Source organism: Thermomyces dupontii (assembly GCF_041956625.1).
Source record: "Thermomyces dupontii strain NRRL 2155 unplaced genomic scaffold VTN31scaffold_1, whole genome shotgun sequence".
NCBI classification, from domain to species: domain Eukaryota; kingdom Fungi; phylum Ascomycota; class Eurotiomycetes; order Eurotiales; family Trichocomaceae; genus Thermomyces; species Thermomyces dupontii.
The window spans coordinates 2,539,563-2,563,963 of record NW_027192307.1 but is presented as its reverse complement, the minus strand read 5'-3'; the positions used below and the strand labels follow the sequence as shown (position 1 = coordinate 2,563,963).

General features: G+C 51.7%; 9 protein-coding genes across 9 annotated transcripts; 6 read left to right on the top strand and 3 right to left on the bottom strand.

The window, feature by feature from the left end:
* Positions 1 to 1,575: 1,575 nt before the first annotated feature.
* Positions 1,576 to 2,867, top strand: VTN31DRAFT_969 (uncharacterized protein; the record flags this gene model as incomplete). Its single annotated transcript, XM_069408531.1, has 4 exons — positions 1,576 to 1,638; positions 1,686 to 1,868; positions 1,933 to 2,664; positions 2,724 to 2,867. The coding sequence occupies 4 exons, from the start codon at positions 1,576 to 1,578 to the stop codon at positions 2,865 to 2,867; spliced, it is 1,122 nt and encodes a 373-aa protein (XP_069263825.1).
* Positions 2,868 to 3,101: 234 nt separating this feature from the next.
* VTN31DRAFT_968 (uncharacterized protein) lies at positions 3,102 to 4,219 on the bottom strand (the record flags this gene model as incomplete). Its single annotated transcript, XM_069408530.1, has 3 exons — positions 3,102 to 3,297; positions 3,364 to 3,880; positions 3,958 to 4,219. 3 exons carry the CDS (start codon positions 4,217 to 4,219, stop codon positions 3,102 to 3,104), a joined length of 975 nt encoding a protein of 324 aa, XP_069263824.1.
* Positions 4,220 to 4,778: 559 nt separating this feature from the next.
* Positions 4,779 to 5,383, top strand: VTN31DRAFT_967 (uncharacterized protein; the record flags this gene model as incomplete). Its single annotated transcript, XM_069408529.1, has 4 exons — positions 4,779 to 4,796; positions 4,863 to 4,994; positions 5,058 to 5,125; positions 5,191 to 5,383. The coding sequence occupies 4 exons, from the start codon at positions 4,779 to 4,781 to the stop codon at positions 5,381 to 5,383; spliced, it is 411 nt and encodes a 136-aa protein (XP_069263823.1).
* A 385-nt stretch (positions 5,384 to 5,768) lies between these two features.
* VTN31DRAFT_966 (uncharacterized protein) lies at positions 5,769 to 8,373 on the bottom strand (the record flags this gene model as incomplete). Its single annotated transcript, XM_069408528.1, has 4 exons — positions 5,769 to 6,873; positions 6,944 to 7,714; positions 7,786 to 7,883; positions 7,945 to 8,373. The coding sequence occupies 4 exons, from the start codon at positions 8,371 to 8,373 to the stop codon at positions 5,769 to 5,771; spliced, it is 2,403 nt and encodes an 800-aa protein (XP_069263822.1).
* Positions 8,374 to 9,552: 1,179 nt separating this feature from the next.
* VTN31DRAFT_965 (uncharacterized protein) lies at positions 9,553 to 10,014 on the top strand (the record flags this gene model as incomplete). Its single annotated transcript, XM_069408527.1, has 1 exon — positions 9,553 to 10,014. The coding sequence occupies one exon, from the start codon at positions 9,553 to 9,555 to the stop codon at positions 10,012 to 10,014; it is 462 nt and encodes a 153-aa protein (XP_069263821.1).
* Positions 10,015 to 11,230: 1,216 nt separating this feature from the next.
* On the bottom strand, positions 11,231 to 11,734 carry VTN31DRAFT_964 (uncharacterized protein; the record flags this gene model as incomplete). Its single annotated transcript, XM_069408526.1, has 2 exons — positions 11,231 to 11,467; positions 11,534 to 11,734. The coding sequence occupies 2 exons, from the start codon at positions 11,732 to 11,734 to the stop codon at positions 11,231 to 11,233; spliced, it is 438 nt and encodes a 145-aa protein (XP_069263820.1).
* A 382-nt stretch (positions 11,735 to 12,116) lies between these two features.
* On the top strand, positions 12,117 to 13,533 carry VTN31DRAFT_963 (uncharacterized protein; the record flags this gene model as incomplete). The annotated part of the gene is made up of 2 exons (XM_069408525.1): positions 12,117 to 12,250; positions 12,378 to 13,533. 2 exons carry the CDS (start codon positions 12,117 to 12,119, stop codon positions 13,531 to 13,533), a joined length of 1,290 nt encoding a protein of 429 aa, XP_069263819.1.
* Positions 13,534 to 16,163: 2,630 nt separating this feature from the next.
* On the top strand, positions 16,164 to 18,492 carry VTN31DRAFT_962 (uncharacterized protein; the record flags this gene model as incomplete). The annotated part of the gene is made up of 3 exons (XM_069408524.1): positions 16,164 to 17,720; positions 17,789 to 18,227; positions 18,293 to 18,492. The coding sequence occupies 3 exons, from the start codon at positions 16,164 to 16,166 to the stop codon at positions 18,490 to 18,492; spliced, it is 2,196 nt and encodes a 731-aa protein (XP_069263818.1).
* Positions 18,493 to 22,465: 3,973 nt separating this feature from the next.
* On the top strand, positions 22,466 to 23,680 carry VTN31DRAFT_961 (uncharacterized protein; the record flags this gene model as incomplete). The annotated part of the gene is made up of 3 exons (XM_069408523.1): positions 22,466 to 23,013; positions 23,081 to 23,203; positions 23,269 to 23,680. 3 exons carry the CDS (start codon positions 22,466 to 22,468, stop codon positions 23,678 to 23,680), a joined length of 1,083 nt encoding a protein of 360 aa, XP_069263817.1.
* Between the last annotated feature and the right edge of the window lie 721 nt (positions 23,681 to 24,401).

Here is a 24,401-nt window from a genome sequence, read left to right as displayed (position 1 = left end):
TATTATATTAATTGTAAACAGGTTACCACTTCCGGTATTGGGTTATTGACGTCAGGAGTCAAATAGTGAACGGAGTACTTACTCCGTAAGTTATTCGTAGTAACTACGGCAGTTATACAAGTTGTCACCAACATGGAAAGTTTATTTTGTACAGGTAACTGTTACTCCGTACACTGTCAGAGAGGCCTTGCCCTATCCGGTCTAGCGCGTCACCTCGCCTAGGGCTGAGCCCTGAGGTCCACGATCATGTAGTTAGTCGAGAGCCAGGTTGGTCTGTTCCTTTTGGATCATCGGAGAGGAGTTCGAAGTGAGCTGGAGGTGTGATCCTGGAGTGGAGAGCTTTCAATGAGAGTGTGTCTTTTCCTCCTTAGCCCAGTTCCGGGATAGTCCTTTTCCGTCATACACCAAAACCTTGAATAGCAAGTGTGATTCAAAGATTAATTCAACCACCAAACTGATCACATCACCTAGCGGATCAGTCGACCCTTCCAAAGCTTCGATTTTGCATCAGTTGTATCACCACAACTGATAGTACAGATTTCCACCTAATCTCTTTAAGCATCGTCTACACTGTTTCACTAACCGCTTGAAATGACGATACATATTCGCACGATGGCGTGCATACTAAGCAACGGAGCGAGCTCATAGATCAATCTGAAAGCTGCCGGATGCATCTAAAACACTCCTGGGTGACCTTGCGCCCTTGCGGGCTTCGAATACCTACAGCAGCGTAAATGCTGCATCATAATTCGAGCTCTGTTCTCAAGACTACAACGAATATACATTGAATACTCCGGGGCATGGTTCACTGATAGCTAATCTCTTGATTGTAGAATGCAGGAACTCGTACGAGCTTCAACGTCCCTATTGGAACCATCCTAGACCATGACGTCATCACAATCAGGTCAAGCTGCACTATATTAATACAACAATGTCCAACAATCGACAAGTATTCAGGAAGTTATACTACATATTTACTCAAGTTTCCGTGTCAATTTACCTACTTTTTAAAATATGCCAAAAACTGCGAATAATTTAACCGACTCTATTTCAAGGTGACGTCAAGAAAGGAGGGGTAGCCTACACTGCATCTGCAAAAGCCCAATCATAGTACTAGGGCGCACAGTACCTTGATATTAGCTAACCCTAATAACCCGGATTGACTTGAAGTACTGTCCATCTACCGGCTACCGCGCTTCGCATGAAAAGGTACATACTAGCTGGGGTTCTTTATGTATCTCACGGATCCTAGATCTGACCTGAGAAATTGTGTTTTCGTCACATTTTCTCTCCTGCCGAGGACACGACACAGAAATCAACCTTCCGAGCGACGACCACGGACTTTTCGATGCAGTACGAGTCTACGGCAGCTCTCATGTGACCTTGTGCAGAGTCCAGACCGAATCGACTCCCTTCTTCAGCAAATCAACCAGGTGGTATCAGTCCCAGCACGAGAAACTTTGGCCGCATTATCCTCCGTGATCCAGATCTGTTATCTTGATTCCTTCTCCCGCAGTGACGAGGATCAGTAGTTACTGCTGAATACTAGCTATCAACACTATCAAAGACGTGATCATGTCGCAGAAACCAATCTTCGTCGCGACCCATCCACGGGCCTGCTCCACTGCGTTCGAGAGGGTAATCGCATCGACGGGACGACAATGATCCAGCTCACCTGTCAACAGGTGTTCATGGCCCGCCGGAATACCCTGCAGTGCATCCACGAGCCCTTTGGCGATGCATTTTACTTCGGCCCCGAACGCCTCAGCGTGAGGTACGAGCATGATGAGAAGGCTCGTCGGGAGAGCGGGTTCAGCGAGTCTACATATCGGACCATATTCGACCGCATCGAGAGAGAGTCCGCCGAGGTGTCTCATTATCTTCTTGTTCTCCTTTCAGATCGAAGCAATCTAATTGAAGAACAATCTCCAGGGAAAACGCATCTTCATCAAAGATATCATCCACTACTTGGTCCCGCCGGACGGTGCGCCCGCCAGCATCGCACCGTCGCTGATTCAGCACACTCTGCCAAAGCGCGGAATTGGCACGAATGGCGAAGAGCTTGCCCAGCAGAAAAAGACACCTTGTAACACCCCGGCTGAGCCGGGCAATCCCACCGTTGTCCCGACCTCGCTGCTGGCTGGGTTCCACTTCACCTTTCTCATCAGGGACCCGCATTACAGCATTCCCTCGTATTACCGGTGCACCATCCCCCCCTTGGATGCTATGACGGGGTTCTACGAGTTTTACCCATCGGAGGCGGGATACGACGAGTTGCGCCGGGTGTTTGACTACCTGCGCCAGGTAGGTCTTGTTGGCCCAAAGACTGCAAGCGTTGTCGAGAACGGAGACCATCATGATGGAACCGCCGCCGCCACCACCACCACCACCACCAGCAATGGCACGACGACCAACATTGCCAACGGGACCAACGGTGACCAAAGCGAGGACGTCGAAATCTGCGTCATCGACGCGGACAATCTCCTCGACCACCCGGAGACCGTGATCAAGGCATTCTGCCGCAGCGTGGGCATTGAATACGACCCCGCCATGCTCAAGTGGGACACGGAAGAAGACCACGAGATTGCTAAAGCGGCGTTCGAGAAATGGAAAGGGTTCCATGAGGATGCTATCCAGTCGACGGGGTTGAAACCACGATGCGAGGTAGGTGTCTTCACTTTCGGCTCTTTTGTTCAGGCGGCATTGGTAACTTGGCAAACCAGCGCAAATCCCGGAAATCGGAAGAAGAATTCGACGCTGAATGGAAGCAGAGGTTCGGCGAGCAGGGAGCGCGCATCATTCGTGAGACTGTGAATCGCAACATGGCGGATTACCTTTACCTGAAGCAGTTTGCTCTCAAGGTCTGAAACAACGTTTTCTACTTTTTTCTTTCTAAGAGAAGGGGAATATGAACCAAGCTCATTCATTCATGCTGTACCTGCTGGCCGAGAATGATACTCCTCAAGAAACCAAACTGTGACACCCAACACAATAATCAAGTTGGAATTGCGATGCATTGATTCAAATAACAAAAGAAATGCATGGAAGTAGGCAGCCAACGTTGACGGAAAAAGGATCATCAAAAACGTACATCTATCGTACTATACAGCACTGTACCCTCCCCGTGGCCCGGGCCCTTGCAGCGTGTTTACGACTCGTCGGATCCAGTCCTGGAGTATGTACGGAATGTCGCGGATTGTGTCGCCGTGTGGAAGTAGATCCCAGCCTCTTGCACCGTAACGGTTGTAATTGAGCCAGGACCCGAAAATCAAGTAGGCAGCAGCGCCCAGGAAGACACTGATCTGTCAGCAATGTACTCTCTTGACAATGATTCCATGACAATCGGAAATTGAGATCACTGACATGATGATTAGCCATGTGAAGAACCCCCAGTGACCGCCAGACTTCTTGGGATGCTCTCGCACGTAGTTCTCGCAGGCGTAGCGGGTGCGCCAGTCCATCCGAAGAACGTAGGATTTGTCATCTACCGGGCCGAAGCTCTTGAACCGCAAGCTACGACGATCGTCATCGTTGGGCTTGTGGTCGCCGCCCTCGTCTTCATTGTCTTCATTTCGCCGACGTCGTCTCGATTCGTCAGAGTTTTCCGCCTCCGGCAGGCCCTCCAAACCTGTTCGGTCCGGGTCGCACTGGAATTCGAACACTGCCGACGCGGGCTTGCCGCGTTTCTTGTTCGAGTCGGGTTCGTGGATCTCACCCCCGGATAGCTTCACGCGCACGCCCTCCGTGTCTGGATCCTGCCCTTTGAGCCGTGTGATTTCGGGATCCTTGCTGCCTCCACCGCCGGGCTGCAGGCCCGCGATGGGCAACTTTCGCACTTGCTCAACCTCGCCGTGGATGATCTTCTCCTCGAAGCCGCACACTGCAGCTCAGCCAGACAGGCCAACGGTTAGTACCTCTGGCCCCCCAAGGTCAACAATGGCAAAGGGGCAAGCGCACCGTTCATCGATGTCCCGCATCGCAAATCTCCGCGTATCGACTTCTTCCCGAGAATTCCGCAGATATTCAACACCCACGTCGTGTTGAGCACGTAGTCATCAAACTCCTCCACGTGCCAGATTTCATGGACACCTCCTAGCGGGCTCAGGTCGAACTGCACGCCGTCAACACGAACATTGGAGCAATCGAAGCCGACGGCTGCCGCGAGCGAGGGTACGACGAAGGACGCCAGAGCCAGCGCGGGCTGTGGGTGTAACCACATGATGGGAGCCCGGAGAGCGATCTCTCTCCTCTTGCTTGGGTTGCGCGGACGGTCGGCCAGACGATGTTAAGGGGTAGTTAGTATCAGATCGGGACTCGCTGGTCAACGCGTCTCGCAAGCGGGATCTAAAATGTCCCGAGGAGAATGATACTGTTCACGTGGATCGAGTTCTGCGGTGGACTTCGCGTAGAAGGCTCGACATAAGATTGGGGTGAGATGAGCCAAGACTGGAGAAACGGAGCTAGTTAAGTTAACCAGCTCAGATAAGTAGCGGATCATCTATCTTGGTTATCAAGGTAATAACGTTTCCTTCCTTATAAGGTTAGCTTATTGGCATAAGAGCCTGAGTTTAAAGTTACCAGTAATACCTTCTTAATGCAGCAATAAGACCCTCTTACGCTCGGATCACATGATTACACAGCAGTCCCTCATTCGAAGCAAGTCGGGTCAAATGGGCCTGTCGAAGTGAGCAAAGGATAGTATCTCAATGAATGCCCATGTACTCATAGTGTAGTCCAACGTTGACCAATCTGTGAAGCAAGAGCGATAAGTGCCCAACATGCTACACCATCGCATGGTACGAAAGCCTCGACGACGTTTTGAGAAAGAATGCCCAATACTGAACACCAGAAACAATGTCTAGCTCTCCAAAGAAGAGGAAGCCTCCGCAGGCGACGACACCCATGTACGGCGCGAAGATCAGGAGAAGATCAACCGGTTCAGCCGATTGCACCAGCGGGAGGGCATGCTGGAGGAGCAGCTCAAGATGAAGCAGGTTTGTATCGTTCATCCTTCGTTGGCCCCGCGACGGTGAGATAGCATGCTGAACGCAATGCAGAAAGATAAAGAGGAGCTAGAGGAAGTCTCAACCGAATTGGAGCTGGCGGACGAGGACGAGTTGGTTCCGTATGCCTTTACTTTTTTTTTTTCCATCTACAGGCGGGATGATCGATGTGCTCACTGCAAAATAGGTACAAGATCGGCGACTCCTTCATCAAAGTGCCTCTCAGCGACGCCCAATCCATGCTCGCGGCTGCAACGGAAAAGATCGAGAACGAAGTTAACCAATTGGAGGAGTCGCTCAGCAATGTCCGGGAGGAATTGTCCCAGCTCAAGGTGGCACTTTACGCACGCTTCGGGAAGAGTATCAATCTGGATGTCTGAGGCTTTTGTTCCTGTTGAGGTACTGTGATGGGAGATTCTTAGACTCTGCTTCGATTCTCTTCCTGAAAGATTGTCATGGTATCTTCTGTGCACATTGCGCATCATGACGAGCATAAACAGAATCGATCCTTCAATCGCTAACCTTTTAAAAGAATGCCAACCATAACCATGCTCAATGCGAGAAACTCCAAGTCAACGTCCATTCCCGTGCCAGAATCGATATCATCACGCTCTCGCGCGCAAAAGGGACAAAGGAAAAAGAAAATGCACAATGTGGAGATTAAATGTACACAATCCGTTCAGCCTTTGATACGTGGCAACGTATATATGCAAGATGATCATGACACCCGTGTACGTGATCAGCTCTTGAAAACAAGCAATCCCATCATATGATGCTGGCGATCGTCATGCGTGAATTGGACGAACTCGACCGAGCTGGTGGGTTGGACTGGAGGCTATTATTGTTCGGTTCTGTAGGCTGCGTAACCGTCGTCGTCTGTCGTTCCGACGCACGACGCTGCTGCTCGTTTTCCAAGTACTGGACGGTCTGCTCAATCCACTCCCACCCTTCCCAACGCTCCAGCTCTTCTGAGCCATAGTCGGAGGATCTACAGGTACCATCCACGTGCAATGATTTTACCGATGTCACTGCTTCCAGTTGCGAGCCAGTTTCGCTCCCCTGCCAGATCCAACTGCTAGTTGTCGACGCTTGCATGTCCCCGGATACGTATGCAATGATTTCTTCATCTTGGTCAATCGGTCGAGGATCGTTCCGTTGCAATCGATCCAAGAGACAGCGCAGAAAGAACGCGATGTACCGCCCGCATGATGTTGTCACCGCATGCGCGTTTCCGATGATTTTAAATGCCTTGATACACACCAGAGCAGCTGAGAAATCCTCTCGGAAGATGAGAATGAGTAAACAACGCCAGATATGCATGCATAACATCGTTGTGGCCGAGGAAGCCAGCAACGCTTTCCAATCCTCCTGCGGGTCACTCGGACGCGATGGTGACCCTGCTGTTGGAGGATGAAGGCACCGGGAGAGTACGCGGGTGGTGTCGCGCGCGATCGACAAACAGGTATCAAAGGCAGTGGACCTCGCCTCAGATGGGCAAGCGGGAGAGATATTATGGCGATGGAGGATAAATCTCGCGTTTTGCAGATAAATGATCGGCGGCAATGAACGCGGGTCCAGATACTGATCGGATGAAGGGTGATAATGGATAGGAAACGTTGCCAAACAGGCATTGAAATGGCGATCAAAAATTTCCAGAGTGGCCGCTGTGATCACTGGCGACCGTAGTGTTTTGGCCAACTGCCCGATCGACCGCACGACATGAATTGTAGCCAGAAGAGGTGTGGTTTGCTGAGCCTCGGGAATTTTCCCCGAATCAGATATAAACTGCTCGTCGACAGGGCAGGGAAGGTCAACGTCGCAGTCATGATCATGGATCGACATTGGCTTCCCCAATTCAAGGGACAGCAATCTGCATCCGATCATCCATCAGCCCAAGGTCGTGACCTGGACACCAAAACGAAGTCGGTCAAAGTACATACCGGTCCCAAGCATAGATCCCCCACCACAGTCGTTTTCGCATTTCTTCCTCAATTGGGGGCCACGGTCCAGATTCCATATGTAATCCAATGTCCTGGGCAATGCGCACGGCAGAACTCAGCCACACCCAACTGGCAGACTTGGAATTCATTTCAAAGAGGCCGATGCTCATCAGCAAAGCAACACGAGCCTGATCCAGGGTGAAGTCGTCACTCCACACGTCGATGACGTTGTTGGCGATGGTAAGAAACTTTTGGGCTCCCGATTTTTTATCTGGCTCCAGCGTGTGCAAGACACCGCATGCGAAGACGCTGAAAAGGAGGGCGGCCCATTCGCGGCATACGCCACGGAGAGAACCAGTCTGGTATATCCTTTCGTATTCGTTGACGAAGGTCGGCCAGTGCAGAATGGGCAACACTGCATGGATGCAGGAGTAATATTGCCTCAACAGCCGGTCCGCCACCGGCTTGGGTGGAAGGGTGGGAGCGTCCACGGACAATACTGATGACGAGCTCTTTTGCCGGTAAGGCGGAGGCACCTTCATTATGCCTCGGCCCACGTCCCGGACATGAAATCGGACGCGAGATAGATCCTGGGCGACGGTGAGCCGGGTACGGCGCGGCGGCCGACCGCCGATGTCGGGCAGCTTCAGGACGGGCTGGCCGCTAGGGTCCAGGTCTAGGTCTACGATGCTCTCTCTCAGCATTCCGGATCGCAACTGCTGGAGTTGTTGCTTCGTGGAGTTGAGCTGCTTTTCGAGATCCTGCATTTGCCTAGGCGCGGCGAAGTCAGTCCTGGATCGTTGGGGGCAAGTGTGATGGTCACTGGCAGCGCGGTAACGTACTTGATGGACGACATGCGCCGGTTGGTCTCCTTGGTAAATTGACAGCGAACTTTGCGGTTGGTGCACTCTGAACAGCTAGTCGACTCGGAAGCATCGCACTAGGTACCCCGAAGCGTCAGCAATTCCCCCCAAGTGGGCCATCTCGAACGGTCTGCCCACCTTGACTTTGCGCTCTCGGCAAGCATCGCAGCTTGGGTCCTTTCTCCGCTGGCGGTACGCCCTCTTCTGCGGAGGATGGGTGACGCTGCCTGTGAGGGCGGGAATCATTACGGGACCATCTGGAAGAGAGCCGTTGGAATCGGTGATCGTGGACGAGCGGTCCGCCGGCGAGGCGGAGGCGGAGTCATAGGAATGCGCATATGGCGAGGAACCGGACAATGGCAAGGCCGCCGTTGGAGGAGGTGGAGGCTGCAGGAGATGCGCCATGTGCAGGCCGCTGCTAGGCCGACTAGGGGGTGCGGACGAGACGGCCGGGGGAGCGGGCGCCAGAGTCGCGGTTGGCGAGGCGCGTGATGACGGGCCATACACTGCGCCGGAGTGGTTGGCGAGGTGGTGATTGTTATTGCTGCGAGAGGGATACGAAGTCATGATTGACGACAGCATCAATCATCATTCGCAAGTCAGCGCTGGGGGAAAACAAGATCCAAGGGCCAACCGCCGAACGTAGAGGGCAACGACAGGTCGGGGACCAAGCCGATGGAGGCGACGCCAGCAGGTGGACACGACGAGAGGGGGGTTGCGGTTCGAAGGGGAAGGTGAGCGACAATCGGACTGGATCGAGGCGTAAAGAATAAGGCATCCGTCGGGAGGGAGTTGTCGAGAATGCGTCGTTCAAATCGAATTGCAATGAAGATCAGAGGGCTCGGTGCTGGCCAGAGAGGGAGAGAGTCAACACTGAACAATTCTTACTCGCGCGACGATACATGTCTGACATCAAGCCTACGGCAAAATGTCCAATTCAACGGCTGTGGTAAAAGGTACCTTAGAAGTGAATAATAACTAAAAGCAGAACTCGGGCGTGAAACTCAACTCTGGTGGGCGGATTGGAGACGAGATTCCCAAGTCCCGTGACAGTGCGATTCCAAGTGTTTGGGAGCGCCCAGCCCGGCTCTGCGAACCGACGCAAGCACAGTCTCCGGCACATTGGCCCAGCAGAGAGGGAGATGGAGGTCCCATGGGTCAAAGGTTAAACCGACGACTCCCGAGCCGGAGGCGGTTCAGGAATCTCCCTCCCCTGGACCCTGGTAAGTAATTTACGAGTACGAGTACTCCGTAGTTACAGAGTATGTCCATCAGCAAATACCTCCGCACACAAATCAAATCTCGTCAATCAGCCACACTAAAAAAAGCGTGGCACGGGCCTGGAATTACACATTACAGTATGTAAAAGGGTAGGTAACCTAATAACCTTGTAACCGGAATGGCCACAGAATACATCCAGATATTACGGATTCGAGGACCTGGCGATGAGGACAGGGTTGTGGCCACGGCATTTCCTCCTCGATTCTGAATCAAGGAATTCTCGCTGCGAGGCTGCTCGAGAACCCAAGCCGACCCCTTTGATACTGTACTCGTACTTACTCCGTACTGTACTCCATCCGTCATGAGATCATTCAATTCCGGGTTTTCTTTCCAGGGTGGCGAGCAGTGTCCCGTCACAATGGGGCAGCGGAACTGGGGGGTCGCCGTTAAACTTCGGCTTAGGCGGCTAGCCCGGAGTAGGCTCGAACCTAGGCCCTGATGAAAGCACCAGATGCACCAAAATGAATGCCCTCAAGCTGGGGCCCGAATTCTTCCACCTGGCCTGGGTCTTGTGTTCTCTCTTTCCCACGAGTTCGAGTTCTACTTATCTCGGTTCGGCATGGCATGGTGCACAGAGGGATTGAGAGTGCTGGTCAGCTTTGTGCCAGCCAGCCTCGAATAACTCAGTCATCCTCTCATGGCCGCTGCCGACATGCCGATTTGTGCACTTGCAGAGCCAAGAACGCATATCATCACCGGTGGATGATGGATGATGGATCAGCTCCCAGCCAACGGAATCTCCCGACTCGCCCGTTAAGCAGGGCCATGCCGCCATGGTCTCATGGATCCCATTCCCCAGCTTGTGATTTGCTGACAGTTGACTGGATCACACGGGACTCCAAAATTCTCAAAGCGAATCGCTTCTTTTCATTTCTTTCCGGGATCCGACGCCAGAACAACCCTAACCAAGAGCGTCTGACCCAGTGAAATCCTTCGAAACAACTCCGAGTTTCCGACACTCCGTTCTCCATCATCCGTGGCATGCTGCTGGGAGTCCTGGCTCAGAGCATCTCATACGACTGATATATCATACGACGAGTATGGAGTACGGAGGCACTGTACTCGCTACGGATGAGAACTCCACACTTCGGAAATAAAGTCGATCGACAGAGTACTTCTGACATCAAGTCCCGGAAGAGCGCTTTCATGACTCCGAGTATATAATTGTTTCGCTTGGCGCGCTTGGCAGATGGCGGTGTACTCGATGAACCAACGGCGGCCAGAAGCTCACGGAACTCAGAAGCAACGGAATTGAGCGATTACTGAAGCCACAACGGCATAAACTGTTTCCCGAGTACCCGTAGTCTAAGTGCCCAACCTGCAACATGACTCCGTAGGCTACAAGTAAACTTACTTCCGACAAGATAACACGTTGAAAAACTTGTAATGAATGCTGAGCTGCGAAGACGTAGGTTACCCAATCCAACAATGATGGACATCTGCAGAATGCTCGACCAAAAGGATAAGTTACAAGAATGCACACGGAGTGTTTAAATCGAGTCATGCAGACATTGAAACCCCGACCCTTGAATTCCACTACAGGTCAATTTTGACATTTGCGCATGTAACATACCTCACAGGTACTCCGTACTACTGTACCTTATAACCTATGCAGTACGGAATACCTGAGACGTAGGTATTTTCCCGATCCGTACGGAGTAGAGCATACTCCGTAATATATACTAGAGAAAAGGGTGCAGGCACGGCATTATGCAACCGCGCATACGCAACTTTTCAGGTCAATAGGCAGCTGGATCCGTCGTTGTCTAGGTAAGGTCTCTTTATGATGCGCATTCAGTTGCTAGTACTAGGAGTAATCAGTTTTGGATGAAGGATTACCAAGTCAGAATTGGAAGATCTGCCTTCCGACTCCTTTTGCGATGTTCCTGGGGATTAAGTGCTAGACGTCCACAGCAAAAGCACGAACATCCTCGAAGTCAGTCAATTCGAAAGATTATCAGACGCATTCGGCGATGGAGAATCGATCATGGCCCGAATAAAAGCACTGATCACCGTACCCTGTCGTCGTGACGACGTCCTGTCTTGCTGTTCGTCTGTAACAGAATATCGTCAATGCCGAATCTGTACAAATGGGCAAGGGTCTTCGTCATCCTTCATCATGCTATCGTTGATTGACAGCGCTTCAGCGATTCTCAGCGGTCCGGGCTTGCCACTTGTCCATGATGGTCGTAATAATCTTTGAGAATCCTTCCATTTCCTCTTCCGCTGTCGAGCCCAGCGCGGCCGGGTTGAGATTGCAGCCTACGTACACGGGTAATCCGGTGCGCCGCGCGAGCACCTTAGACGTCCGAGTGGCATAGTCAATGCTCCCTGGGGACGAGAATAGTGTCGTCGTAATGGCCGAGGCAGGATTTGTCCGCTGGGTACCGGTCAGCATTTCCCGTCACCACTATACCCTCTCACTGTCCGAACTATCAAGTCATACATCCGGCATAGAGTAAACGAAGCTTCCCATTGACTTTAGTGGCCCTCCACCTTGAACCGTGTCACCCGGCGCCGTCGTCGAGAGAAATACGAGCGTCGATGTCGCCAGGAATGTGAGATGAATATGAAGGGTAGTATGAGGAGTCTTTGGCAAAGGAAAAGATAACTCCATTGGCTGCAAAGACGGCGACACTGACTCCATGGTGCTGGCTAGCGAGCTGTGGCGGAAATATTCCACCGAACTCGAATGGAACTGCCTGTATCAAGATTAGTGGGATAGAAGGGCGAGGGCGTTCATGACAGATCTCGCCCAAAGGACCAGGTTGGCCCAACTGAAAGTGATGGGTGAGATACAGACCTACACTGTGAGTTTATTGGTCAATTGCCCAAACCTGTGACTGATATGGTGAGCGGTGTGTAAAATTGATAGGTACGGAGGACTTCGGACTACAGTTTTTTTCAAGAGGTAGGCCTATTTTGTTCAAATATTCTGTAGTGAATGGTGCTCTTCCAGTTCTCATTCGATAGTCCTCTTTGCCTGAGTGCATTGCCATTTTAGTGGATGACTGCGTTGTTGCGTCAAAATGACAGACCCGAACACTCCGGATTCGACTCTAGAAATACCAGAACCCGATGTTCGTAGTTGGGATGGCGACTTCGATCCCATTGCTGATGCAGAGGAGCGGCGGGTTCTGTTTGCAACGCTGGATTCTTTCCGGTACAGTAGGGCTGCTATTGCGGATTGTGTTGCTCCTTTGTCGAGTGCTGAGCACTTTGTCTGACCATGCGTCAGATTTGCGCTTCAATGCCGGATTGTCTACTGAACTTGACTAACACTGCGACAGACAATATCGCCAGGCTGCTCATCTGAACATCACACACCGTCGCCGGCAGGCATTTTACGCACTTCCTTCTGAGCACTGGCAGATGCTGGCCGAGCCGCCATTCTCCATCTTGGACAGTCTGAACAAAGTCGACGATGCCATTGACGCCAACGCAGACATTGCTGACGCCATTCTCGATACGGGACTTCGCTCCTTTGGTCTGCCCGCAGATCCCGATCCGAATGACCCGCTCCAGAACTGGCATGGCACCGCCACAAGCACTGACGTAGGGAAGGCTCACTCGACCATTCGGCAATTTTACCGGGACTGGAGTGAAGAGGGAAAACGCGAGCGAGAAATCTGCTACGATCCTGTGATAGCTGCTCTCGACGAAACATTCCGGGATCGGGACAAGCACAATGTCCGCGTGTTGGTCCCCGGCGCAGGGCTGGGTAGATTGGTGTTCGAGATCTGTGCGGCCGGGTACGAAGCGGAGGGCAATGAAATCTCTTACCACCAGTTGCTGGCGAGCAGCTGGGTTCTGAATCATACTCGGGGTCTCAAACAGCACGCCTTGTACCCGTTTGCCCTCCATTTTTCTAACGTGCTGTCACGCAAGCAGCAACTACGAAAGGTGTTGATACCCGATGTCCATCCCGGAGCGGCCATGGTCGCTGCACAAAGAGAGGATGGGTCATCCTCCTTTGGCTCAATGAGCATGTCGGCGGCAGATTTTATCACTCTTTATAGCCGGGAGTCCCAGGCAGAGGCGTTCGATGCCGTCGCCACAGTATTCTTTATTGACACGGCCCCAAACTTGATTCGTTACATCGAGGCAATTCAAAACTGCCTGAAACCAGGGGGCATCTGGATCAACATGGGGCCGTTCCTGTGGCACTTCGACAACGATGATCGACGTGCTGATTTCAAGGATTACTCGCACGACTCGAAAGATAACCATGATACAGGAGAGGAGCTGCAACAGGACGGGATCGGAGAACCGGGTAAGGTGGAATTGACCGAGGAGGAGGTCATGCTCCTCGTCGAGCGGATGGGCTTTGAATTCGTACGCAAGCAGGATCCCGCCGAGCGGCCATTCTGCGGTTACATTCAAGATCCGGAGAACATGTTGCAGAGTCTGTATCGGCCATCATTTTGGATAGCGCGCAAGAGATGACAGATTACTCCTCAGTGTCCCATCATGATAGTATACTGTAGACAATCCTCGAGTACGGGTCACAAAAGACGGATAGGCCGTCATGCCCTTCACAAGGCTCATCATCGCCACCTCATCAAGCTGTTCCTCTCTAAGGCTGGAGATTCGCAGATGGAGGTGTTTCTCCGACAACCGAACGGTCATATCAGCGGAATATTCAGGATTTCGTATCAAATTTCCTGCCCTTACAACTCCATGATCCTACAGGTAGAGGCTGTAACAGAGGGCAGTCGGCCTCCGACTGGGGGAAGCCCGCTGGAAGTGCGAGCAAAGTGGGCGGCAACTGGAAAGCATGAGAAAGGTGGACATCTCAGCAGAATATGACCTGTTGAGATACATGACAGTATTGTGTTTGTTAAATGCGTCTGAACCATGTGTCTGGTTCGCTGGTGGTGTTTCAGAATGCGCTTAATCAGGCAAGATCTGTCTGATTCTGTCTGACGGATGTTCGCCTCGATACATCCGGGCTTGGTGTTGCTTCTCAACAGGAGTCAGCAATCTTAGCTCGGTCCCTGAATCCATTGTTCTCCTGTCGATCCGAGCTAGCATGCCACGTAACCTGCTCACTTTCACCACTGATGAGTTTGGGAATTTTCTCCAAATTCAACAAGTCGGTTCCTGCGAATGAGAATAGTCGGACCAAATGCTCATGCGCAAGCGACGAATGGTTTGGATGGACACTCGATGAATTTCATCTACATAACCAACTACGAGTACGGAGTAGGTACTCCGTACTCGTAGTGTAAGGCGAAATCACATCCAAAGTACTCCGTACTCGCTGGGATACCTGGCACCAACCTGGATATATATTTTACTGATCCGGAGGCGCTTGCTGGAGCTGAAATCTACCGAGTATTCACTCTTGTTACCTACGGGTCCGTGACATTCTCGAGGAACTTTTTCGTCCGGCCTTCATGTTCGTTCGCCATCGTCGAGCGGTGGGTTCCTCTTCATGCGTTGACTCCGTTGAGCAACTGAAATGAAGGTGACTGCTGGAAGAAAGAGGTCCGTGCCCTTGCGGCTCATACTTCCACTTTCCAGCTCAGGCTGAAGTGGGACCGTTGGTTCATGAATGACTAATCCTCTTAGTATGTCACGTGATTCCAATGGATCGCTTTGGTTTTGATTTTGACTACGAGTAACTACCTAGGTTAATTGTGCGTGGAGTCGTGGACTGTGCCTGTGGCAGGCTGGGCTAGGCGTGGGGCGGCAGGGCATGCCGCAAGAGCCTCCCCGGATCCGATAACCTCGAGGATACAATTCCTCCGGAGGTGCTGGTGATGATGTATGTACTATGTATGGATGTATTCAGGGCAGTCTTCAACCTCACCGCGTTGACAAGGCCGGCTCCTGCAAATGCCGCAGGACCAAATGTGAACAAGCTCAGAGTGGCGAATTGTACGGATGTAGGTATTGGAGTACCTATGTAATAACCACGGTACTGTTCGGAGTATCTCAGGGGTAAAGTCATGCCGTACCGGTCGGTACTCGTAGACGCGAAGACACGAACCGTCGTGGACAACCAGGTACAGTATTGCTCCGGTTCCGATCTTCAATCTCAACCCAAACCACTCCGGATGAACTGTCAAAGAAACAAACGACCGTCAACTCGGAAATATTCCAGGCAAAATCATCCAGGAAGCCTGCCGGTTGGCGAGTCTGGCGCACAAGCTCCCGGAGATCCAAGGACCCAGGTCCGAACTCACGGCCAACCGTTTCAAATGCCCAACAAAGAACCAGCTGAAATCCCCTCCTTTCTGCAGACGCCAGACGGCAAATGCAGTGCAGACTCGGGTGGCATTCTTCCATTCGCCAGACTCAGCTGTGATCACGTGTGGGAGAAAAGGAACCCGTCTGTGGGCTGGGCAATAATGAGAGAGCATGTTGCCAACGGTGCCTCAGGCTCGCCAGGGCCGCCGATTCGCTGGTGTGCGCGTTAGTGTGAGGGTTAGCCCGTTCAGCCGCCAGCTGCGCCCAACACGAAAGCCTCCAAAAGGAAGAGGAAAAGGAAAAAAAAAAAAAAAATGAGAGAGTCGCACCGTCGGGACACTCGGTGCGGAGCAAATGAAATATTCCCTCGCAGTCTGGACATACCGTACCTTTCTCAATCTTTGCTGATTCCATCTCTCTTCTTGCGCGTGCGAACAATCGGTTCTGGTGCGCTCCATCTGCAGCCATTTTCCTGCGTCTCTCTGCGCCAGTCGCTGACCGCGATTGTCTCCGCAGCCCAAGGTGGTGGTGAACTGGTTGCGGACAATTCAATTTAATTTATCTTTGACCCCCTGCTACCAAATCGGTCCTTTGCTGAGAGCAGGATTCCGCAAATTGTCTCCTCGAGCGCTTAGATACGATCCCCATCTTCTCGCCTCTGTCTTTCTCGCTGCATTCCATTACCCGTTGCTCACCATCTCCCTCGTGCCTTGCTTGCCTTGCCTCTACTTTCCTCGCGACTAAAGCAACGCCCGCTTCTGTGGCCCCGTGGTCCTCCCGCCCCTCCTTTTCTTCTCTCTCCCCTCTCTCTCTCGTCTTTCTTTCCTCTCCTCCCCCCCCTCCCTCCCTCTTGGCTCCGTGTGTGAGCGCATTCAGTCCCCATGACTTCCCGGCTGAAATCGCTGGGGTTCACTAAGCGCAAAAACAGCAATAACTCAATCGCCTCCTCCTCACAAGCGTCATCCACCGCACCAACGTCCAGCGCCGCATATATCCCCCCAGCGTCGAGCACCTCCTCGACGAGCCCACCGCCGCCATCCACCTCGTCGACAACGAGCTTACCCATGAACGGCCAAAATCCCACCGCTCGTCCTCCGAGTTATTCCTACCATCCCGCTGGCGCAGGACGGCCGACAAGTCCGATGCCACCTCCAGTCACCCAGCCACTGACCCACCCGGCCCCGCTGAATCCCGCTCTGCAACAGTATGGCCAACCGCAACTGCCTCCGGCACCGACGAATGCACCGCCGGGATATGGCTACCAACAACCACAACAACCCCCTGTGCCACCCCCGATCCCGGCGAGCCTGCCTCCCCCTGCCGTGCAGGGAGGGCCGCGAAAGCCAGCCGAGATCGAACAGAACCGGAACAAGCCGCAGTTGATCGTGGGCATCGACTTCGGCACGACGTTCTCTGGCGTGGCCTTCGCTTTCATCGCCAATGGCGAGGTGCGAGAGGACATCATCACGGAATGGCCCGGCGCCGGCACCTTCGCGAAGCAGAAGATTCCCACCGTATTGTACTATGACCAGTATCAAAAGGTGGTTGGTTGGGGCCCGGACATCGCCGATGCACTTTCTCCCACGGGCTATCCCAAACCAGGCGTGCAGAAGGTTGAGTGGTTCAAGCTGCAGTTGATGATGTCGGGCAATACCTATATAGACCCCATCAACCTGCCTCCGCTGCCGCCGGGCAAATCCGAGATTGATGTGGCCGCCGATTACCTGTTCAAACTGCGACAAGCCATGCGTAGCCAATTGCAGAAGACCCTTGGCGAGGTGTTTAATCGAGAAGAGCGTAACATCAAGTACTTCTTGACAGTGCCCGCCATCTGGAATGAGGCTGCTAAAGCTGCCACACGCGCGGCTGCTATTCAGGCCGGTTTCCTGCGCGATGAAAACGACAATCGACTCACCCTGATCACCGAGCCGGAGGCGGCAGCCATGTTCTGCGCCAAAACCGGACTGCTCAACCTCAAGCTGGGAGACGCCATCTTGATCGTGGACTGCGGCGGTGGAACCGTGGATTTGATCGCGTACGAGGTGGAGGAGGAAAATCCCTTCACGGTGTCCGAATGTACGGCAGGGTCGGGTGACTCGTGCGGCTCCACGGCACTCAACCGCAACTTCAGCAACATTCTGCGGGCCAAGATCCGCAAGATGAAGTTGCCCGACGGGTCGCGCACGGTAGGCAAAGTGTATGCCAAGTGCATCATGGACTTCGAGAATCGAATCAAGGCCGACTTCCGCAACAACGGACAGAAGTGGGCCGTTGACGTGGGTATTGAGGCCGATTACCCCGAAGCGGACATCGAGGAGGGTTACATGACCTTCACGAACGAAGAGATTCTGCAGTGCTTTGAGCCGGTGGTCAACCGGATCTTGGAGCTGGTCCGCAACCAGATCATTGCCATTCAGGCGCAAAACCGGACACTGCAGGTGCGTATCTGAATACATTTTTGCAGCGAAAGAGCCAATCCTGAGCTGACTTGTTTCTTTCCCGATAGAACGTGCTTGTTGTTGGTGGGTTCGGTGCGTCTGAATACCTGTTCCAGCAGATCAAGTTGCACGTCCCGCCGCAGTTCCAGTCCAAGGTCGTGCGACCGATGGATTCGGTGGCAGCAATTGTCAAGGGCGCCGTGACAGCGGGCATCACGGAGCGACTCGTCACACATCGTGTGGCCCGTCGTCACTATCTGATGGCGACGCTGCAGCCGTTCAAGGAGGGCTACCATCCGGAGCAGTACCGAGTCCCGAGCCTTGACGGCAAGGATCGGTGCAAGTACACTCGACAAATCTTTGTGCAAAAGGGTGAGCGTGTCAAGATCGGCGAGCCGGTCAAGGTCAGCTTCTTCCGGCAAGTGGCGCCGGGAGCGTCCTTGATGTACGAGGACGTTCTCTACGCGTGCGATGAAGACGTTTGCCCGGAATATGTGAAAGACCCTCGTAAGCTACCCAAACAACTAGGAGATGAAGTTCTCGCATGGGAAGGATGCTGACAGAGTATTAAGGCATCAAAGAAGTCGTCACTTTAACGTCGGACCTCTCCAGCAAGAACCTGGAGAAGGATTTCGAGCGCATGGATACGCCAAATGGTACCTTCTACCGAGTCTACTTCGACATTTACCTTACCTTGGATGGCTCCGAGTTCAATGCAGAACTGGTGTGCCAGGGTGAGGTGATGGGACGGTGCTCCGCACGATTCAAATGATTCTTTTTTTTTTATCTTCTGGTGACTTTCACCACTTTGGTAGAGTTGATTTCGTCATGATGTATGCATTATTCAAGCTGAACTTGATGTTGCTTGTTTGAATGCGGTGACCTCTGTTTACATTGTCGAATTTTGGAGTTTGAACTTTGGTTTTGCATCTTGGTTGATCTCTTGCATACGATCCTTGTGAATACCACTGCCGCCGTGTATCTACATACCCAGATATCATTACTGTTTCTCGGTAGTAGGCACCGGGTCGCCCTCCGTTAATGAAGCGCGGCATATTAAGTGCTTGTGTTCTCTTCAACTTGGTACATACATCTCGTACCGGGTCAAGGGCTGGAAACCATCCCGGTCGGCTTTAGCTTCAGCAACATGAATGGATGATTATTGTGAGCAGTTCCCTTCTTAAAATGAGTCCCGTCCTTGTCTTCCTGACTTAGATGCACATCCTTCAGATATTTCGCTACCATTGTTAGCGGAGACGGTTTGCCATCTCTCTCCTCGAGCAAAGACGATGACGTTGGGTTCTTCTCGATCATCGGCGCTTTGCTATATTGCTTGTCAATTTCGAGACCCGCATCTTAGCGACGTGAAGTCCGCGTGACGAGTCCAACACGGCCGGCAAGCTCCTTTGCACCGGTCCTCGGGATGATTTACCCAGAGCTGGGATAATTCGCTATGAACCTATCCACTATCCACCTATATTCGAATTCCGACTATGCCGGAAATCAAGAACAGTGATTCGAACGCCATGAACCCTGACTCGGAGTGATTTGATGATGACACCAGTTAACCCTTGAAGCGCTATTACCTAAGATCTGCAACTGGTCAGATGATGACCTACTGCATAGGGATGGTTGTTAGTACTACCTATTACTTGTAGTGAGGTTGATGCTTTTTTCTTTTTTTTTACCCGGGATTGCCAAACCTCCTCCCACAATCAAGGGAACTGACGTGGGCCCCTGCTCAAAACGAGCATCAAAACACTGCAGTGCAACGACGCCACAACCAATTGACTACGTTCTATTACCATAACCATATTGATGAACAGATCGGTGGAATGCGCTCGGATTGAAGCGATTGCGAAGCCGGCACACCAGCACCCCTCGAAAAAAAAAAAAAAAAAGAAATGGGAATCGCGGATCTCCTCATAGATTGGTGAAGATTGCCGATGGAGAGAGCTTTTCCCCTTTGGGAACTTGACAGCTCGACACGTGGAGGTCTGCATGAACCGTGCCGGAGTTGTTCAGTCGTTGAAGGTGTGTGTGCGTGTGTCTGAGGAAGGAATGGAGCTGGGTATGAGTGATGCGAGTTTGCCAGAATCTTCGAGCAGGACGGAGTTCTTCAGTCAAGAACAAAGCTGACGTTGAATGTGTCCGGGGACTTGTGGATCGTTGGACAGAGCCTCCAATGGCCACTCCATGTGGTTCGCTGTACGAGTTCAGTGTATGTACAGACGGTGACTATGCATGCAGGGATGTTGGTCGATTGTATAGCGAGTACAGGTAGGTCCTGAGAGACCACTCATTGGTCGTATTGAACCACAAGGTCCAGGGAGTCAAGGTACCAAGTACATACGAGGAGTTCCGAGTTACAGTGTCCAGCATGGCTAGCAAAGTCGAGCCGTGATCTAACTCGACGGTCAGTATTTAGGCTTAAACTGCAAACATATCCTTGGACCTTGGGTGTCTTGTCAGAGAGAATTGAGTTTAGCAGATCAAATCTGGAATCCAGTCACGCCGACGATTTCTCGTTCGGGCAGGCAAGTTGACTTTTTAGAGCTCGTAAGTTCGTAACCCCGAACATCAAGCCCATATTATTTGCCTGTGAATCTCCAGTTCTCGACTTGACGTACTCCCGTAGGTGTATGCAGACGAAATCATGCCCCGTCAGGCCCGCCTGATCTTCCTGCACCGCCTCTTGGACTTTGGAGAAGCTTAGCCAGAGAGGAGGGGCAAGACACGAGACAGGATTTGGTTGGTCCTGGGGTTCCTAGCATTCTGCTTCAATCCGTCATACTGCAGTCTGGATTCTTGTTCACAACTTTTGGTCCTTTTGTCGTACTCGTACTCGTACGAGGATGACGTATGTACCTACACGGTCAGGTGCAGAGACAGCTTTTGAGGCTCCCAACTATGAGTGCGAGTATACTGGTAGTTCCAGCACATTCATCTGAATCCTCCTATCAAAACACCGGATTGATTGTTGAGTGGTGATCGTTACGGGAATTGGTAGCTCCATATACCGAATACGGTTTAAAGGGTAGTTTGCTGAATAAGCACATTGGCTCCTCGGTTGAAGCTCCGGAGAATACATACATCAATGACTCGACACACTTGGCGAGTTCAGTTGTGGCTGTGCTTCCGTAGTGCCCACGTTCACCGCGGGATGCCAGAGCAATCAAGTCGGAACAGCCCGAGAGCTCGGATTGGCTCGTTTAGCAACGATATGAAGTCATCGAGCACACAAATCAACTGACGATGGGTTCTGCACTGGATTTTGTTGACCTTTTCCTCGCCCGGACTCCCCGGAGACTGGGCCAGCGGCAACCGCGCTTCACGCGCAGAACCGTGCACGGCCACAGAGCAGAAGAAAATTCAGTGCCGCCGTAATTCAACAAAAACAAAAGAGAAAAAGAAACTGGATACAAATATTCAGCTCAATGTGATACAACCTGGAGCCAAGGATTTTCAAGTGAGAAACAGAAAAGGAAAAAAAAAAACCAAATTGCTGGCCAGTTCATAGTTCATACTGACAGATGTTCATTGGTGCTAGCAATTGGATTGACTATGAGATTTCGCCGCCATTATTTTATTTTGTCCAAGTATTCCGTGCAATCATTCCGACAAAGGTGACTCGGAAACAAAAAAACTGGAAAAAGAATAGCAAGCATTGAGGCCCAAGCCTTTGTGCTTGTGGAACGGCAATTGCATTCATGAATTAATTCAGATATATGAACCTACGAGTAGACGAGGTTTTTTGGTCGCTGGACGAAAAACCGTTCACCGAAACGTGTGTGTCCAGAGTACAGTACTGTACATACGTACTCCGTACATAATAGGCCCACTTCGAAGCGAAGCTCACAATGCTCTCTCCGCCCCAAAGTCCACCGCAACTAATCAATCAACAGACATCCGCGGCGCAATTGCCATGACGTACGACGGGGATTACATTGGTTCCTGGCCAGCCAGAGCTGCCAGATCGACAACCCGACATTCTGAACTGGTGGCAACTGACGATGAGCAAACAAATGGTGAGATGGATCTTCCAACGAACGCTTGTTATCATCACGCGCCAAGTTTCACATCCCCAGATCATCACCTGGTGGATCAGGCACTAAATAAGCTCCATAGCCTCCATTCCAGTGATCCAGACTCTCACTCCAGCATTTGTACTCGTAGTCCTTTACCACTCTTAGGGTATGAAAAAGAGACTGGCCATTACTAGCGGCGCAACGTTTCATTGCTCATGTCCAACCAAACTGGACGATCCACGACGCAGACCCGGTTGCTGGGCCTGATCTTCGCAGCACCGGACTCGTGAGGCTTTTACGGCCCTTTGACCCATGAAATCCGAATTGCAGCCCAAGACAGAAAAAAAAAACGATCCGATCATGTGGCAGGTGCTGCATTTTGTGGGGAAAGCTCTGGCCACTGCGCCAGGCACCTCGCTCAGCAGAACTGGCAAGTCATGGATTCAGGCCTTCCGTCCGAGGATAAGGGTAGATAGTAGTAGTATTACGCGAACTCATTTAAAAAGGAAGTCCGAATCGATGAATGGCTCCAGACCTTGGTATAGACTTTTATTCTTGCACGGCGTGGTGGTAGATCCAGGAATTTCCCCTCAACTCTGCGTTGCCCTGTCACTTGATCGTCTGTGAGTTTGAAGGTCTTGTTCAATGACAAGCTTCGATCAGCAGAATTTTAATGCACCCTCGGATCACGGAGGCTTACCTCCTCCCCGATCAAGCATGGTCTGTTCTATCTCGCTGCTGGCATTGTCTGTTATTGGTGTGCTTGTCAAGTGGCTGTGGAAGTGGTTGCCGTCGTTGCTCAACAAGAGCCCTCGCAAGGACCTTGTTGATGATGATGTCACGCATCTGCCCCCGTACCCTTGCGAACCGATCAAAGGGCGGCGGAAGTTTCACATCACCATGGGCCTGCGGAAACTTGACGAGTACAACTGGTTGACCATCGACAAGAATTACATGCGGGAACATGAGGTCCGCCTGGAACTGCTCCAGAACAACCGAGAGAATGTCATTCAATACTTGCCTGAGTCATATGCTGCCTGCGAAGAGCTCCTCGAGATGGTCACCAACTTTCTCTGTAGTCGGTTCCCAACCATGTTCAAGATGAAGAAACGTGGGCGTGAAACCGAGATTCACAACCTCAAGACCAATGAGACCTTCACGTTTGGCGGGGCCAATCCCAGCATGCATCCCTTGGAGATTGCGGTACGCTTGACCATGGAAGATCTGAGCGTCTTGATGAAAAATGCGGATGGCGAGTATTACCTGTATGCGCACATTTCCCCTTGTTGAATACGTTCTTTGTCGCAAGTTAATGACTGATCCCATGCACAGCGCAGCCAGTGCCACTTTGTTCCCGGTGGGATGGACCGTCCACCGACGCATTGGATTTACATTATCCCAGCTCCATGGGCCAGTACCACAATGGAATGAGAAAATCGGACGCTCAGTTCACAAGTAAGCCTTGCCATTCGTACCTCGGAAAGCACAAAGTTCCAGTCGTGCTAACCGAAAAATCACAGATTCATGTGTCGATTGACCCCCAAGTCTCCTATGGAGCGGTCCAACTACTTTTTGGAAACCAAAAGGACCAATGAGGATCTCTGCACCACATTATTTCGTCCGGACAGCCTCATGGAGGAGGAACATGGCCTTGCTCCGAGCAATGTCATCCTTCGACGGGAGAGGCAGACTTTTCGCCGACTGCCTCGTACACAGGCACTCCTGTTCACGGTCAAGACCACGCTGTCCGCCTTGGACGAGCTTTCTCCCGAAGAGGTTCAGAACCTCGCTGCAGAGATTGTTAGCTGGCCAGATGATATGGCCAAGTACAAAGGACGCGACGTTTGGGGGCGGACGGTGCTTGAGTACGCCGCTAGCTTGCGTGACCGAGGGAGAGAGCAGACGAAACCGAATGATGATGCCATGTCATGACGATTTCCGGACTTGTTTTTTCTGAGGGCATTTTTGCATCAAATGGGTTTGGGTGGCTGTCTGAACACTTTTTTACAGTACTAGCACTTCCTAGTTGTCTATTACTAATGTCGCATTGTTCGCACACAATGAGCTTGGACGTGGACTGCCGCTGAAGGATAGTAATCTGAGATGACTTGTCTTTGAAGGGAATAGTTGTACTCGGTATTTAGTTCAAGAAAACAGAGATATTGGAAGAGTAACTCCATTAGATCCTTGCTGATGGTCCGTAGGTTGGGACCGCAGTGCTGGCAGCATACATCCTTGAGACACAATAGCGACTCGACTCATCACCGTTGATGGCCAAGTACCAATTTGGTACAGTACAATCAACTAGTTAGATACCCGGTATTTTGCAAACGTCGATCATGATGTTGCTATGCAAAGTACATGGGACTCGTACTCCATACTGACTTCAAAACATGACGGCGTGTCATAGGAATTTCAGAACCGAGGAGTCGGAAACAAGAGCCTGAGCCATTATCTTAGTTAAAGGTACCTAGAGCTAGTCACGGACTGAGCATATGGCGCTGAGTAGTAACGTCTAAGCCAAAGTAGCAGCTTTCTATCTTTATCTGGAGCAGGGTTATGCGAAACACAAATACTGATCTGCAGAGTGCAGAGGTTTCAAGTTGATCATCAAGTCAAGAATTGAAGGATGCGTGAGGCTAACGATTGGTTC